The 12,339-nt window shown below is 44.7% G+C and overlaps 1 protein-coding gene across 1 annotated transcript in view; it reads right to left on the bottom strand.

Annotated features, from left to right (window-relative positions):
- Positions 1-1,207: 1,207 nt before the first annotated feature.
- Positions 1,208-12,339, bottom strand: part of LOC120318563 (SKI family transcriptional corepressor 2-like) — a 51,131-nt gene continuing 39,999 nt past the window's right edge. The window contains exons 6-9 of the mRNA XM_039366315.1: positions 10,843-10,908; positions 10,306-10,404; positions 3,954-4,021; positions 1,208-1,270 (exon numbers count right to left, since the gene is read on the bottom strand). Coding sequence (XP_039222249.1) covers positions 1,208-1,270; positions 3,954-4,021; positions 10,306-10,404; positions 10,843-10,908 — 296 coding nt within the window. The remainder of the gene's footprint in view (positions 1,271-3,953; positions 4,022-10,305; positions 10,405-10,842; positions 10,909-12,339) is intronic.

Genomic DNA, 12,339 nt, shown 5'->3' with positions numbered 1-12,339 from the left:
TACTCAGGTGACCAAAGACAACACAGATAAGCCTCCAAGTCCAACGTTATGATATTTTTTGCCATGCTCGTTAAATGAATCCAGCTTCCCCCATTGAGTTTGTTAGAAGCCAGTTCTTGTTACGGTTGCGGTACACCATGCTTTGTTAAAAAGTCCATAACCATGTACCAGTAATCAGGAACTACTAAGATTCAACTTTTAATTGTCTTAGGGATTGAAAGGGTATGTGGAATTCCCACATGCCATTCCTCCGTACCTTTATGGGGATGAACTTGGAAAACAGGGGGAAGCATCTGTCTAGGAAATGATCAAATATGACATATCATGAACGGTTGCAGAAGCTGGATATGTCTAGTCTAACAAAGAGAAGGACTGGGGGGGGGACATGATAGCAGTGTTCCAATATCTAAAAGACTGCTACAAAGAAGGGGAGGTGTCAAACTATTCTGCCCTAAAGAAGAGGGAGTCAAGCTCTTCTCCAAAGCCCCTGAAGGCAGGACAAGAAGCAATGGATGGAAACTCATCAAGGAGAGAAGCAAGCTAGAATTAAGGAGAAACTTCCTGACAGTGAGAACAATTAACCAGTGGAACAACCCGCCTCCAGAAGCGGTGAATGCTCCAACATGGGAAGTTTTTAAGAAGAGACTGGACAGCCATTTGTTCGAAATGGGATAAGGTCTATTCAGTAATTCCATTCCATTCTGTTCTGTTCTCTATTCTCTATTCTCCATTCTGTTCCATTCTACTCCACTCATTTTCATCTATTCTATTCTATTCTATTCTATTCTATTCTATTCTATTCCATTCCACATTCTATTCTATTCCATTCCATTCCATTCCACATTCTATTCTATTCTATTCTATTCTATTCTATTCTATTCTATTCTATTCTATTCTATTCTATTCTATTCCATTCCATATTTTCTATTCTAGTCTATTCTATTCTATTCTATTCTATTCTATTCTATTCTATTCTATTCTATTCTATTCTATTCTATTCTATTCCATTCCATTCCATTCCATTCCATTCCATTCCACATTCCATTCCATTCCACATTCTATTCTATTCTATTCTATTCTATTCTATTCTATTCTATTCTATTCTATTCTATTCTATTCTATTCTATTCTATTCCATCTCTATTCTATTCTATTCTATTCTATTCTATTCTATTCTATTCTATTCTATTCTCTTACGAGCTCACCTTTTAGCTTTTGCTGAGATGTGTGCCAAGTTTTTCTTTCCTGATCAAGCTTGCTGCATAGGGGATCTGAAAGAAAACAGAGGAACATCTCATTCAGCACCAAAAGGCACATTAAAACACAGTAGAGGTTTGCATCCAAAAATCCTGCCAGACAGGCAATCCTACCTATTATGTAGACCATAAGACTGATGTGGATAAGAGTAATGTGCGCGGATTTCATTTAAAATGAGTAAATATATAATCGAACAAAAGGGGTAGTCTTGTAGAAAATTATCCTTTACTAAAGTAAAAACAGCAGGGTGCAAAATGTCATTGAGTATTGTAGGCAACTTTACCCCCTGTGGACTTCACCTCCCACAATTCCTGAGCCAGTCATGCTGGCTCAGGAATTCTGGGAGTTGAAGTCCAAATGTCTTAAACTTGCTGAGGTGGGGACACATTGCAATAAATCAATCTGTATTTTTTTTTTTTTTGCTCCCATCTACCAAGAGGGTAGTTGGGTGCTATGGTGACTCAGGAATTCTGGGAGTTGAAGTCCATATTGCGTCAAGGGGGCTACAGAGGCTCCACCTTGTAGTACAACAGAGTACTTCAAGTTTTAACTTTTAGATCAGTGTTTCTCAACCTTGACAATTTTAAGGCATGTGGACTTCAACTCCCAGAATTCCACAGCCAGCAATGCTGGCTGTGGAATTCTGGGAGTTGAAGTCCACATGCCTTAAAATTGTCAAGGTTGAGAAACGCTGTAATTTAGATGATTCTGGACATATCAAGAACCTTTTCAAAGCACAGTGTTCCCTCTCCCCACCCCTCACAAATCTGTTTAAAGCGGATTTATGATCCTCTTCTCATCTGCCACTTTCAAAGTTTCAGATAACACACTATCAATCAGTGTTTCTCCACCTCATGCAAGTTTTAAGGAGTGTGGACGTCAACTCCCAGAATTCCCCAGACGGCATTCTGGGGAATTCTGGGAATCGAAGTCCACATCCGGGAGTTAAAGTCCGCATCCTATCATCCCAACTCACCACGGCAACCAGATCTAGGCTGCAAGACTCTGCACAGCCACTAGATGGCAGCAGCGCATCTGAGTTCCCAATTTTTGTACCCCCCCCCCCCTTGATTGTAATGCAGACTGGATTTCTGCAGCAGGGGTTAGACTAGAATAGAGCTGGAAAGGGACCTGGGAGGTCTTCTAGTCCAGCCCCCTGCTCAAGCAGGAGAACCTATGCCATCTCAGACAAGTGACTGTGACGATAGACTTCCTTCTTTTCCGCTAGATGCGGGAGGAAATAAACAGCAATCATGCTTCCACTTTTCTACGCTGTTCCCACAATTTGCTCAACTGGATGTGTGTGTGTGTGTGTGTGTGTGTGTGTGTGTGTGTGTGTGTGTGTGTGTGTTAAGCTTCTGTGCATGGGTCTCTTCACTGAAAAAGCAAATATATGAGCAATTACTTTGGTGGGTCATTGCACAAAGCACTGTTTTAACATAGGGGTCTTCCAACTTGGCCCTTTGATGACTTGTAGACTTCAACTCCCAGAATTCCTCAGCCAGGCACAGGTGCCTGGCTGAGGGATTCTGGGAGATGAAGTCCACAGTCATCACAGGGCCCAGTTGGAAGAACCCTGTGTTATATATAGCATTTCCTGATGTAAAAAGTAGTTGAGGAGTGGCGCAGACCTGGTGGATTATTCCTTCAATGAAGAATATAAAGAATATAAGCCGTTTCTTGGGTTTGCAGATTCCTCCATTGGACCTAAATGTTCTCCTTTGCCCTTTCTGGCCCATTTTATTGCTCTAAATGCAGAGATAGATTGCCTTGTAACAATAATGAAACACGATTATGACCTGTCGTGTAATAAAGACTTTTATAATATGCATTGTCGATCATTTGGCTGAGATGAATCTTGTTGAGATTTCTGGACCACGGGAAAGAGCAATGAATGATCTGTGGAAAATGAAGGAATTCTCCAGTTGGTTTTTGAAATACTTTGTGCCACAGAGAGAGTAGGGTTTAAAACAGGGGTCTTCCAACTTGGCCCTTTTATGACTGGTGGACTTCAGCTCCCAGAATTCCTCAGCCAGGCACACGTGCCTGGCTGAGGAATTCTGGGAGCTGAAGTCCACCAGTCATAAAAAGGCCAGGTTGGAAGACCCCTGTGCTAGAGGGTGCAGTAAAAAAAGTAAGCAGGCAAGGGTGCTGGGAGACTGGGATGCCTATTCCATCACCTTGACAAGAAGTGACATGGATGTGTGGGTGGGAAGTTGTTCTCTGTGTGGGCAATAAAAAATTAGCTACCGGTTCTGCTGAACTGGTGCCAACCGGCTAAATCCCACCACTGCTTATAACCATCATGATGTACAATGGAAATTCTGGACTGTGTTAAGGCCGTTAAGTTGAGGGTTAATTGTAGTGGTTTAGGCACCAGCCTAGAAATGAGAAGACCCGTAAGTTTTAGTCCCACTTTATGCACGAAGCCAGCTGAATGATTTTGGGCCAGCCTCTCTTTCACAGCCCTTAAAAGCAGGCAATGGCAAACTCCTTCTGCAAAGGTGGCCCAGAAAAATGGCAGGCAGTTGCCAGGAGTAATGCAAAGGCAGAAAATAATTAAAGTCACACTAACGCCAAAATAAAAATAAAAATAAAAAATAAACCCCAAATTCCTTTGTTCCAACCAGGGCAAATATTCACAGATATCAGAATGAGTGCATTTTTAATCCAGAGCCACTCCGCAGAGTATCTTACAATTTGTAATTGCTGAACCATTTCTTCTCGGTAGGCCAGCTCCCGCTTCATCTGATCTTGAAAATTATCTGCGCAAAAAAAAAGGACAAAAAAAGAGAAAAAGTACATGAATAGTTTTCTTGTTAATCACTGCCAATTCAATTCCCCCCCCCCCGCCCCAAAAAAGCTGCAGTTTGTTACTCTCTGGTAATTTTGCATTGAAAAAAAAATTGGTTACTGAAAAAAAAGCAGACCTGAATGTGCAGAGGTGTTAACCTTACATGAAACGAAGCATTTAAGCAATTATCCTTGGTCTATATACAAGTGGTCCTCGGTTAATGACTGTAATTGGGAGTGGATTTTCGGTCACTAGGCCAGGGGTAGGCAACCTTGGCTGTTTTATGACTGGTGGACTTCAACTCCCAGAATTCCTGAGCCAGCCATGCTGAGGGGAAAGGGAGAGGTTTCCAAGCTGAGCCAGGCTGGCTCAGGAATTCTGGGAGTTGAAGTCCACAAGCCATGAGGGGGGCATAGTTCCTCCATGCTGGCTCAGGAATTCTGGGAGTTGAAGTCCACCAGTCCTAAAAGAGCCAAGGTTGCCTACCCCTGGTCTAGACTCTAGGCCTAGGGTAGGGGTCATCAAACATGACCCTTTTATGACTCGTGGACTTCAACTCCCAGAATTCCTGAGCCAGCCATGCTGAGGGGAAAGGGAGAGGTTTCCAAGCCAAGCCGTGATGGCTCAGGAATTCTGGGAGTTGAAGTCCACCAGTCATAAAAGAGCCAAGGTTGCCTACCCCTGCACTAGGCAATGTGGCCGTAAAGCGTGATGTCACATGACTGCATTGCTTAGCAATGGCAATCCAGGCCCTCCCCATTGCCCTCATTAAGCGAGAATCATGCTTCGTTAAACAAAGACCCTCCTTGCAACTTTCTGCCAGCTTCTAGCAAGCAAAGTCACTGGGGAAGCCAGCAGGAAGTTGTAAGTCCCAGTTCACAAGCCTTCCCACAGGGAGGGAAGTAACTGCTACTGGGTGGGGGAAGGTGCACAATGGCTGCAGTGGCATGGTGAGCGATTTTAGGCCCAGGGTGATTGTTACTAAGTGGGGGAGACTTATTTGAATGATTTTCAACCTTTCCTGCTGGCTTCCCCACTGAGTCAAGCAACAGACCCTATACCAGGCATGTCAAACTCGCAACGTGACATGACGTCGCGGGACGTATCGCGACTTTTCCCCCATTGCCGGCAATGGGGTGGGTGCAGTTTCAGTGTGATGCATCCAGCCTGCGGGCTGGCAGTTTGACATGCCTGCCCTTATTAGACATACCCAATTCCAGCAGCCTTTCCTTATATGCTTTAGCCCCCTGATCATCTTTGTTGCTCTTCTCTGCACTCTTTCTAGAGAGTCTCAACATCTTTTTTTATATCGTGGTGACCAAAACTGGATGCCGTATTCCAAGTGTGGCCTTACCAAGGCCTTGTAAAGTGGTATTAATACTTCATGTGATCTTGATTCTCTCCCTCTGTTAATGCAGCCCAGCACTGTGTTGGCTTTTTGGGCAGCTCCAGCACACGGCTGGCTCCTATTTAAGGGATCGTCCACTAGGACTCCGAGATCCCTCTCACAGTTACTACTATTGAGCAAGGTACCCCCTATACTATATCTGTACATTTGGTTTTTCTTGCCTAAATGTAGAACCTTACTGTTTGGTATACTGTGTTCAAAGTGGTTAACATGCATTCCTCGTCCTAACCTTTACAACAACCTTGTTTATCTTGCCTTTTTTTTTTTAAAAAAAATGTTTCTTTGGGTTGACCTACGTGGTGCATTGTCTCTTTAAGGCTCTTGACTCAGCGAATGGGAGCCTATAAATTAGTTCCTTGGCTTTTTTTCTGATGATCCATTGTCCTCTGCTTTCTTTGTGTCCTTGGGTTTCTGATAATAAATGTTTCCTCCCTTGACAACGACAACGGGCAAAAGCTTGGGGAGGTGTTTTGTATCTGTGTAGCTCTACTACATTAACCAGAGGGAGATCTTGGTTAGATTTCTCTTACCGTGGCAGAGATTGAGCATCATAACCTTTGTTCTGTGACAATGTGAGCTTCTGTTTGTGTTTCACTCAAGCTGGGGAGAAGATACTTCTAATCAACAACCAAAAAAAGCTACCTTATTATAGAAAGTGGAAGAAAAAGATCTTTCAAAAAGATGTTGAGACTCTGGAAAGAGTGCAGCGAAGAGCAATAACGAAGATTAGGGGACTGGAGGCTAAAATATATGAAGAACAGTTGCTGGAATTGTGTATGTCCAATTTAATGAAGAGAAGGACGAGGGGGGACATGATAGCAATGTTCCAATATCTCAGGGCTGCCCCAAAGAAGAGGGAGTCAAGCTATTCTCCAAAGCGCCTGAAGGCAGGACAAGAAGCAACGGATGGAAACTCACCAAAGAGAGAAGCAACCAAGAACTAAGGAGAAACTTCCCGACAGTGAGAACAGTTGTGGCTGCTCCATCATAGAAGGTTTTAAGAAAAATGGACAGCCCTTTGTCTGAAATGGTGTAGGGCAGGGGTGTCAAACTCAATTTCATTGAGGGCCGCATCAGCATTGTGGTTGCCCTTGGGGGGCGGGTGTGTGTGTGTGTGTGTGTGTGTGTGGCCAGGTGGGTGTGGCCTACTGGGTGAGTGGATGGAGTGGGTGTGGCCTAATGGATCGGCATGGCCAGCACTACATCGTTCGCGTCAAGGGTGCCTGTGGGGGCCTGGGCAGGAGTGGGACAGATCTGAGGGTCTCTGGCAGAAGGGGGTGGGACTGGGACAAGCGCCAAGGCATGGTCCACTGGAGGAGCCTCACTGTTCCTCTCAGGCCATGTGGGGAGGGGGCTGGATGGTGGTGCGGCCTGCCGGGAGCCCTGATCAGCAGAGGTCACATGCCCAGCCTGGCCATCGAGCACCTGCGGCACCAAGCCCAGCCCCACTTCCCCAAGGGGGTGCCCAGCTACACTTACCTCTTCCTCAAGGCTGCTGCTGCTGTGCTTGCTCTCCTTAGCCAGGTGGCTCATGATGGGTACGAGGGCAAAGTCAGAGGGAGGCCCATTCCGTCTCCATGGAAGGAGACCCGGCTTTGTATCCAAAGCTTCCTTAGCAATAGGATGGGAGACCCCAGGATAGGTCAGGAGGAGGGGGCAAGGGGATGATGAAAGGGCAGCAGGGCAGGACTAAGGCAAGACTTCCCTCAGACCCTCCCTCTCCCTTCCTTCCTTCCTTCCTTCCTTCCTTCCTTCCTTCCTTCCTTCCTTCCTTCCTTCCTTCCTTCCTTCCTTCCTTCCTTCCTCCCTCCCTCCCTCCCTCCCATTTTTCCTTCCTTCCTCCCTTCCTCCCTTATTTCTTCTCCCTCACCTATCACTCCCTCCCTCCCCCCTTCCTTTTTTCCTTCCTTCCTTCCTTCCTCCCTCCCTCCCTCCCTCCCTCCCTCCCTCCCTCCCATTTTTCCTTCCTTCCTCCCTTCCTCCCTTATTTCTTCTCCCTCACCTATCACTCCCTCCCTCCCCCCTTCCTTTTTTCCTTCCTTCCTTCCTTCCTTCCTTCCTTCCTTCCTTCCTGAACAGAGTGGTGGGAAAATATTTGAGATGAGGGAGGGAGAAAAACAGGCACGAAATGCAGCTGGGGAGGTGTCACCCTTCGTGAGGAAGGAAGAAATGCACCATCGCCTGGAAGTGGCCAGCACATGGCTCTCACCTACTTCACCTATCTAGCTTGGTGGGCTCTGAGGGAGGGGATGCCATGAGCAGCGTGAGAGTCAACATTACCTGAGCAATGCCGCTCAGCCCTCAGCCTGCCCGGTCTCGGCAGGCAGCGACGTGTTCTCCTCACAGTGCCGAGAGGTTGAGCCGGGCGGTGCGAAGCTTGCTAGCTTTGCACCTTGCTGCCTGCTGAAACTGGGCAGGCTGGGGGTGAGGCAGCATTGCACTTCTCATTAGATTTGCGCCACCCGGCTCAGCCTCTCGGCGCTGTGAGGAGAGCGCCCCGCTGCCTGCCGAAACCCCTTCCCCAGAGCCCATCAAGCCAGATATGCGAAGTAGGCGAGGGCCATTTGCCGGCCACTTCCAGGCGATGGTGCATTTCTTCATTCCTCACAAAGGGTGACACCTTCCCAGCATCCACCCAGGGGACTGGACCGACGCGGCAGGGGCTGGTTCCTCGCTGTTTCTGGACGGCCTTGTGGAGCTAAGACTGAATGCGTTTCAGCATAGATGGCCACCTCAAAATTGTACATTGGCTCCTGGCCAGCCTGGGCCAGGGCCAAGGTAGTGGGGGCCGTTCCCTCACTGTTTCCAGGATGGCTTCACAGGCCACATGAAAGCACTTCGCAGGCCGCATCCAGCCCCCGGGCCTTGTGTTTGACATGTCTGGTGTAGGGTCTCCTGATTGAGCAGGGGGTTGGACTAGATGACCTCCAAGGTCCCTTCCAACTTTATTATTATTATTATTATTATTATTATTATTATTATTATTATTATTGTTATTATTGTTGTTGTTGTTGTTATTATTATTATTATTATTATTATTATTATTATTATTATCGATCATCGCACAGTCAGCCAGATGTTCAGACTGGATTTGGCATTTTGTCTACCTATCGAGTCCGTACCCAGGACCTGGGATAGGCAGATGTGGAGGTTTGATGGTATTACAGATATCGTCGCAGGATGGAAGCAGTTCCTAGTAAGGCCGCCTTTTGCAATTGACTAATAGCGAATTTGTCAATGCCAGTGGTGTTCAAGTGGTGCTCCAGTTGTTTTGGGATTGCACCCAAGGCGCCTATGACTATTGGTACTACCCTTGCTTACTTTTGCCACAGTCTTTCTATTTCTATTTGTAGGTCTTTTTGTATTTTGTTATTCTGCTGTCTCCAGGCACTGCCACGTCCACTATCCAGACTTTTTTGTCTTTCTTATCAACAATTGTTAAGTCTGGGGTTATTATTATTATTATTATTATTATTATTATTATTATTATTATTATTATTATTATTAAGGTCCCTTCCAACTGTGTTATTCTTGGCTAGTATTAAAACAGGATATTTTAATACTCTGGACAATCTGTGTTCTTGAGCGATTATGGTTTGTCACGCAGCCAGATGTTTAGACTAGATCTGGCATTTTTATCCACCTGTCAAGTCCTTCCAAAGGACCTGGGATAGGGAGATATGTATGTTTGATGGTAGTAAAGTTATTGTCGGAAAATGTAAGCTGTTCTGAGCGAAGCTGCCTTTTTAAATTGACTGTGATTTTTTTTCAACGCTGATGGAGTTCCAGATGTTTTGGGATGGTACCCAAGGCACCCATCACTTTTGCTACCATCTTTGCTTTCTTTTGCCACAGCTGTTCTATTTCTATTTGCAGATCTTTATATTTTGATTTCCTCCAGTTCACATTAAACCATCGTAGTGATAGTGTGTTTGAGTGTGTCCCCTCTTGAAAATAACACAGGTATTTGTGCCAACGCTCCTAGATGTGTGACTGCAATACTCAAAAGGGTTAATTTAGACCATTGTCTGATGCTATGTCAACATTAAGAAAACCAAGATCATGGCATCCGGCCCTCTCAATTCCTGGCCAATAGATGGGGAAGAAATGGAGGTAGTGACAGATTTTATCTTCCTGGGCTCCAAGATCACCTCAGATGGGGACTGTAGCCAAGAAATTAAAAGACGCTTGCTCCTGGGGAGGAAAGCTATGGCAAATCTAGACCGCATACTAAAAAGCAGAGACATCACCCTGCCAACAAAAGTGTGTATAGTCAAGGCCATGGTTTTCCCAGGTGCAACGTATGGATATGAAAGTTGGACCATAAGAAAGGCTGAGCGCCAAAGAATGGAGGCCTTTGAACTCTGGGGCTGGAGGAGACTCCTGCGAGTCCCCTGGACTGCAAGGCGATCCAACCGGTCAGTCCTGGAGGAGATCAACCCCGACTGCTCTTTAGAAGGCCAGATCCTGAAGTTGAAACTCAAGGACTTTGGCCACCTAATGAGAAGGAAGGACTCACTGGAGAAGAGCCTGATGCTGGGAAAGATGGAGGGCAAGAGAAGAAGGGGACGACAGAGAAGGAGGGGGCTGGACGGAGTCCCTGAAGCAAGAGGCGTGAGCTTCAATGGACTCCAGAAGATGGTGGAGGACAGGAAGGCCTGGAGGAACGTTGTCCATGGGGTTGCGATGGGTCGGACACGACTTCACAACTAACCACAACAACTGATGCTATGAGATCTATATCTGATCATCCCGTTATTAGCCTCATTGGCTAAAGCTTCTGGGCGTTTTGCGGTTCAGCATTATCTCAAGTTCAACAAATTAAAAGCCAAAGGACAACATCTTACTGAAAACTGGGAATGAGGTGGTTCCTTTCAGCACTTGGAATTCCTGCTCAAGCCTTCTGCGCCAGTCGATCTGTTCAAATAAGACCTTCTGAAGCTCTTCTAGACCAAATAACGAAGAAGGAAAAAGAACAAAGAAAGAAAATGAATTTTGTGAGCATACGGACGTTTAGCCCCTAATGTTCACAATTATAAAGGGAAAAATACTTTTGGCCGCTTAAGGCTGGCTGCAACGTGCCTTGAGCAGCTTCGGATAGATTTTTGCGCAGAAATCTATGAATACAAATCAATGCAATATATTATTTTAAAGTATTCTAGCCCAGTGTCGTGTATTGATTGATACATATGCATTAATCTCAATTATAGCCACACAAAAGGCCCATATATTATTCATATGTTGCTTGTCAAGCTTAAAATATGATTGGGAATAAAAAAAAACATGTATTACCCTTAATTGTCTTGATATTCCGCTAAAACAAAAGTCAGCCTTACTAGGAGATTTGCAACTGTTTATAACAATCCCCCCACCCTTTTTTTTACCTTTTCCCATGTTTTCCATGTCCTTTTTCAGAGAATGGGGGGCACTGGGTTCTTGAATGGGGTCACCTGAATGAAAAGAGAATTTTTTCTATATTACTGAGTCATTTGTACAGCAAACAAACAGGACAAGGCACGGATTTTGACGGAGAGTAACAATGGCAGAAAAAAACAGTCGCAACCAGCCTGCTTTCCATGGAGGACCTGCACACTGCATGAACCAGAAAAGGGGCTGAGAAAATATCTACAAACATCCTGGACATAAAATGTTTCAGCTTCTCCCCTCTGGATGCCACTTTGGGCATTGAATGCCAAAACAATTAGACACATAGTTGTCCCCCCCCCCGTGCCATCACTCCACTGAACAGCTAATTTCTGGAGCACTGTCTTAGGCCTCAAGATATTTACCCATGTAGTAGGGTTGATTTGCTATTATCCTTCTCACCTTCTCATCTTTTCTCATCTTTCCTACTACCTTCTTCTGTTGGTATCTATGATTTATGACTTGTTGTTGTAGCTTATGCTTAATGTTTGTAACTATGATCTCTGTTGTCTGTATGTACACTGAGAGTTTATGCGTCAGAGACGAATTCCTTGTGTGTCCAGTCACACTTGGCCAATAAAGAATTCTATTCTATTCTATTCTATTCTATTCTATTCTATTCTATTCTATTCTATTCTATTCTATTCTTTCTCCTATTCTATTCTATTCTATTCTATTCTATTCTATTCTATTCTATTCTATTCCATTCTATTCTACTCTACTCTACTCTACTCTACTCTACTCCACTCCACTCCACTCCATTCTCTCTCTCTCTCTCTCTCTCATCTATCATCTATGTATCATCTATCTATCATCTGTCTGTCTATCTGCCTGCCTGCCTGCCTGCCTGTCTGCCTATCTATCTATCTATCTATCTATCTATCTATCTATCTATCTATCTATCTATCTATCTATCTATCTATCTATCTATCTATCTATCTATCTATCTATCTATCTATCTACAGTATCTACCTATCTATCTACCTCTATCTCTATCTATCTACCATCTACCTACCTACCTATGTCTGTCTATCTATCTATCTATCTATCTATCTATCTATCTATCTATCTATCTATCTATCTATCTATCTATCTATCTATCTATCTATCTATCTATCTATTTAGCAATTATACAATGGAGAATACTAAACCATCAGCTCAAGACTCAAACCTACTCTGAGGCAATCTGCAGCAGTTTCTTCTTTCTAATGTTATAATATTGCATCTTACTGGATACAAGACAGGTTGTCCTTGACTTATTAACACAATTGCAACCAGAATGTCTGTTGCTAAGCAAACCGGTTGTTAAGTGAGTTGCGGCCAATTTCACATCTTTTTGCCATGGTTCTTAAGCCACGTCCCTGCGGTTGTTAAGTGAATCCTGTGGTCGTTCAGCGAACCTGGCTCCTCCCCTTGACTTTGCAGGTCAGACGTTGGTCGGGAAGGTCAAAAATGGC

This window comes from Crotalus tigris, unplaced genomic scaffold (genome assembly GCF_016545835.1).
Source record: "Crotalus tigris isolate CLP2741 ecotype Arizona unplaced genomic scaffold, ASM1654583v1 scf7180000020250.188148, whole genome shotgun sequence".
NCBI lineage: Eukaryota > Metazoa > Chordata > Lepidosauria > Squamata > Viperidae > Crotalus > Crotalus tigris.
This window is presented reverse-complemented; position numbering and strand designations above follow the sequence as displayed.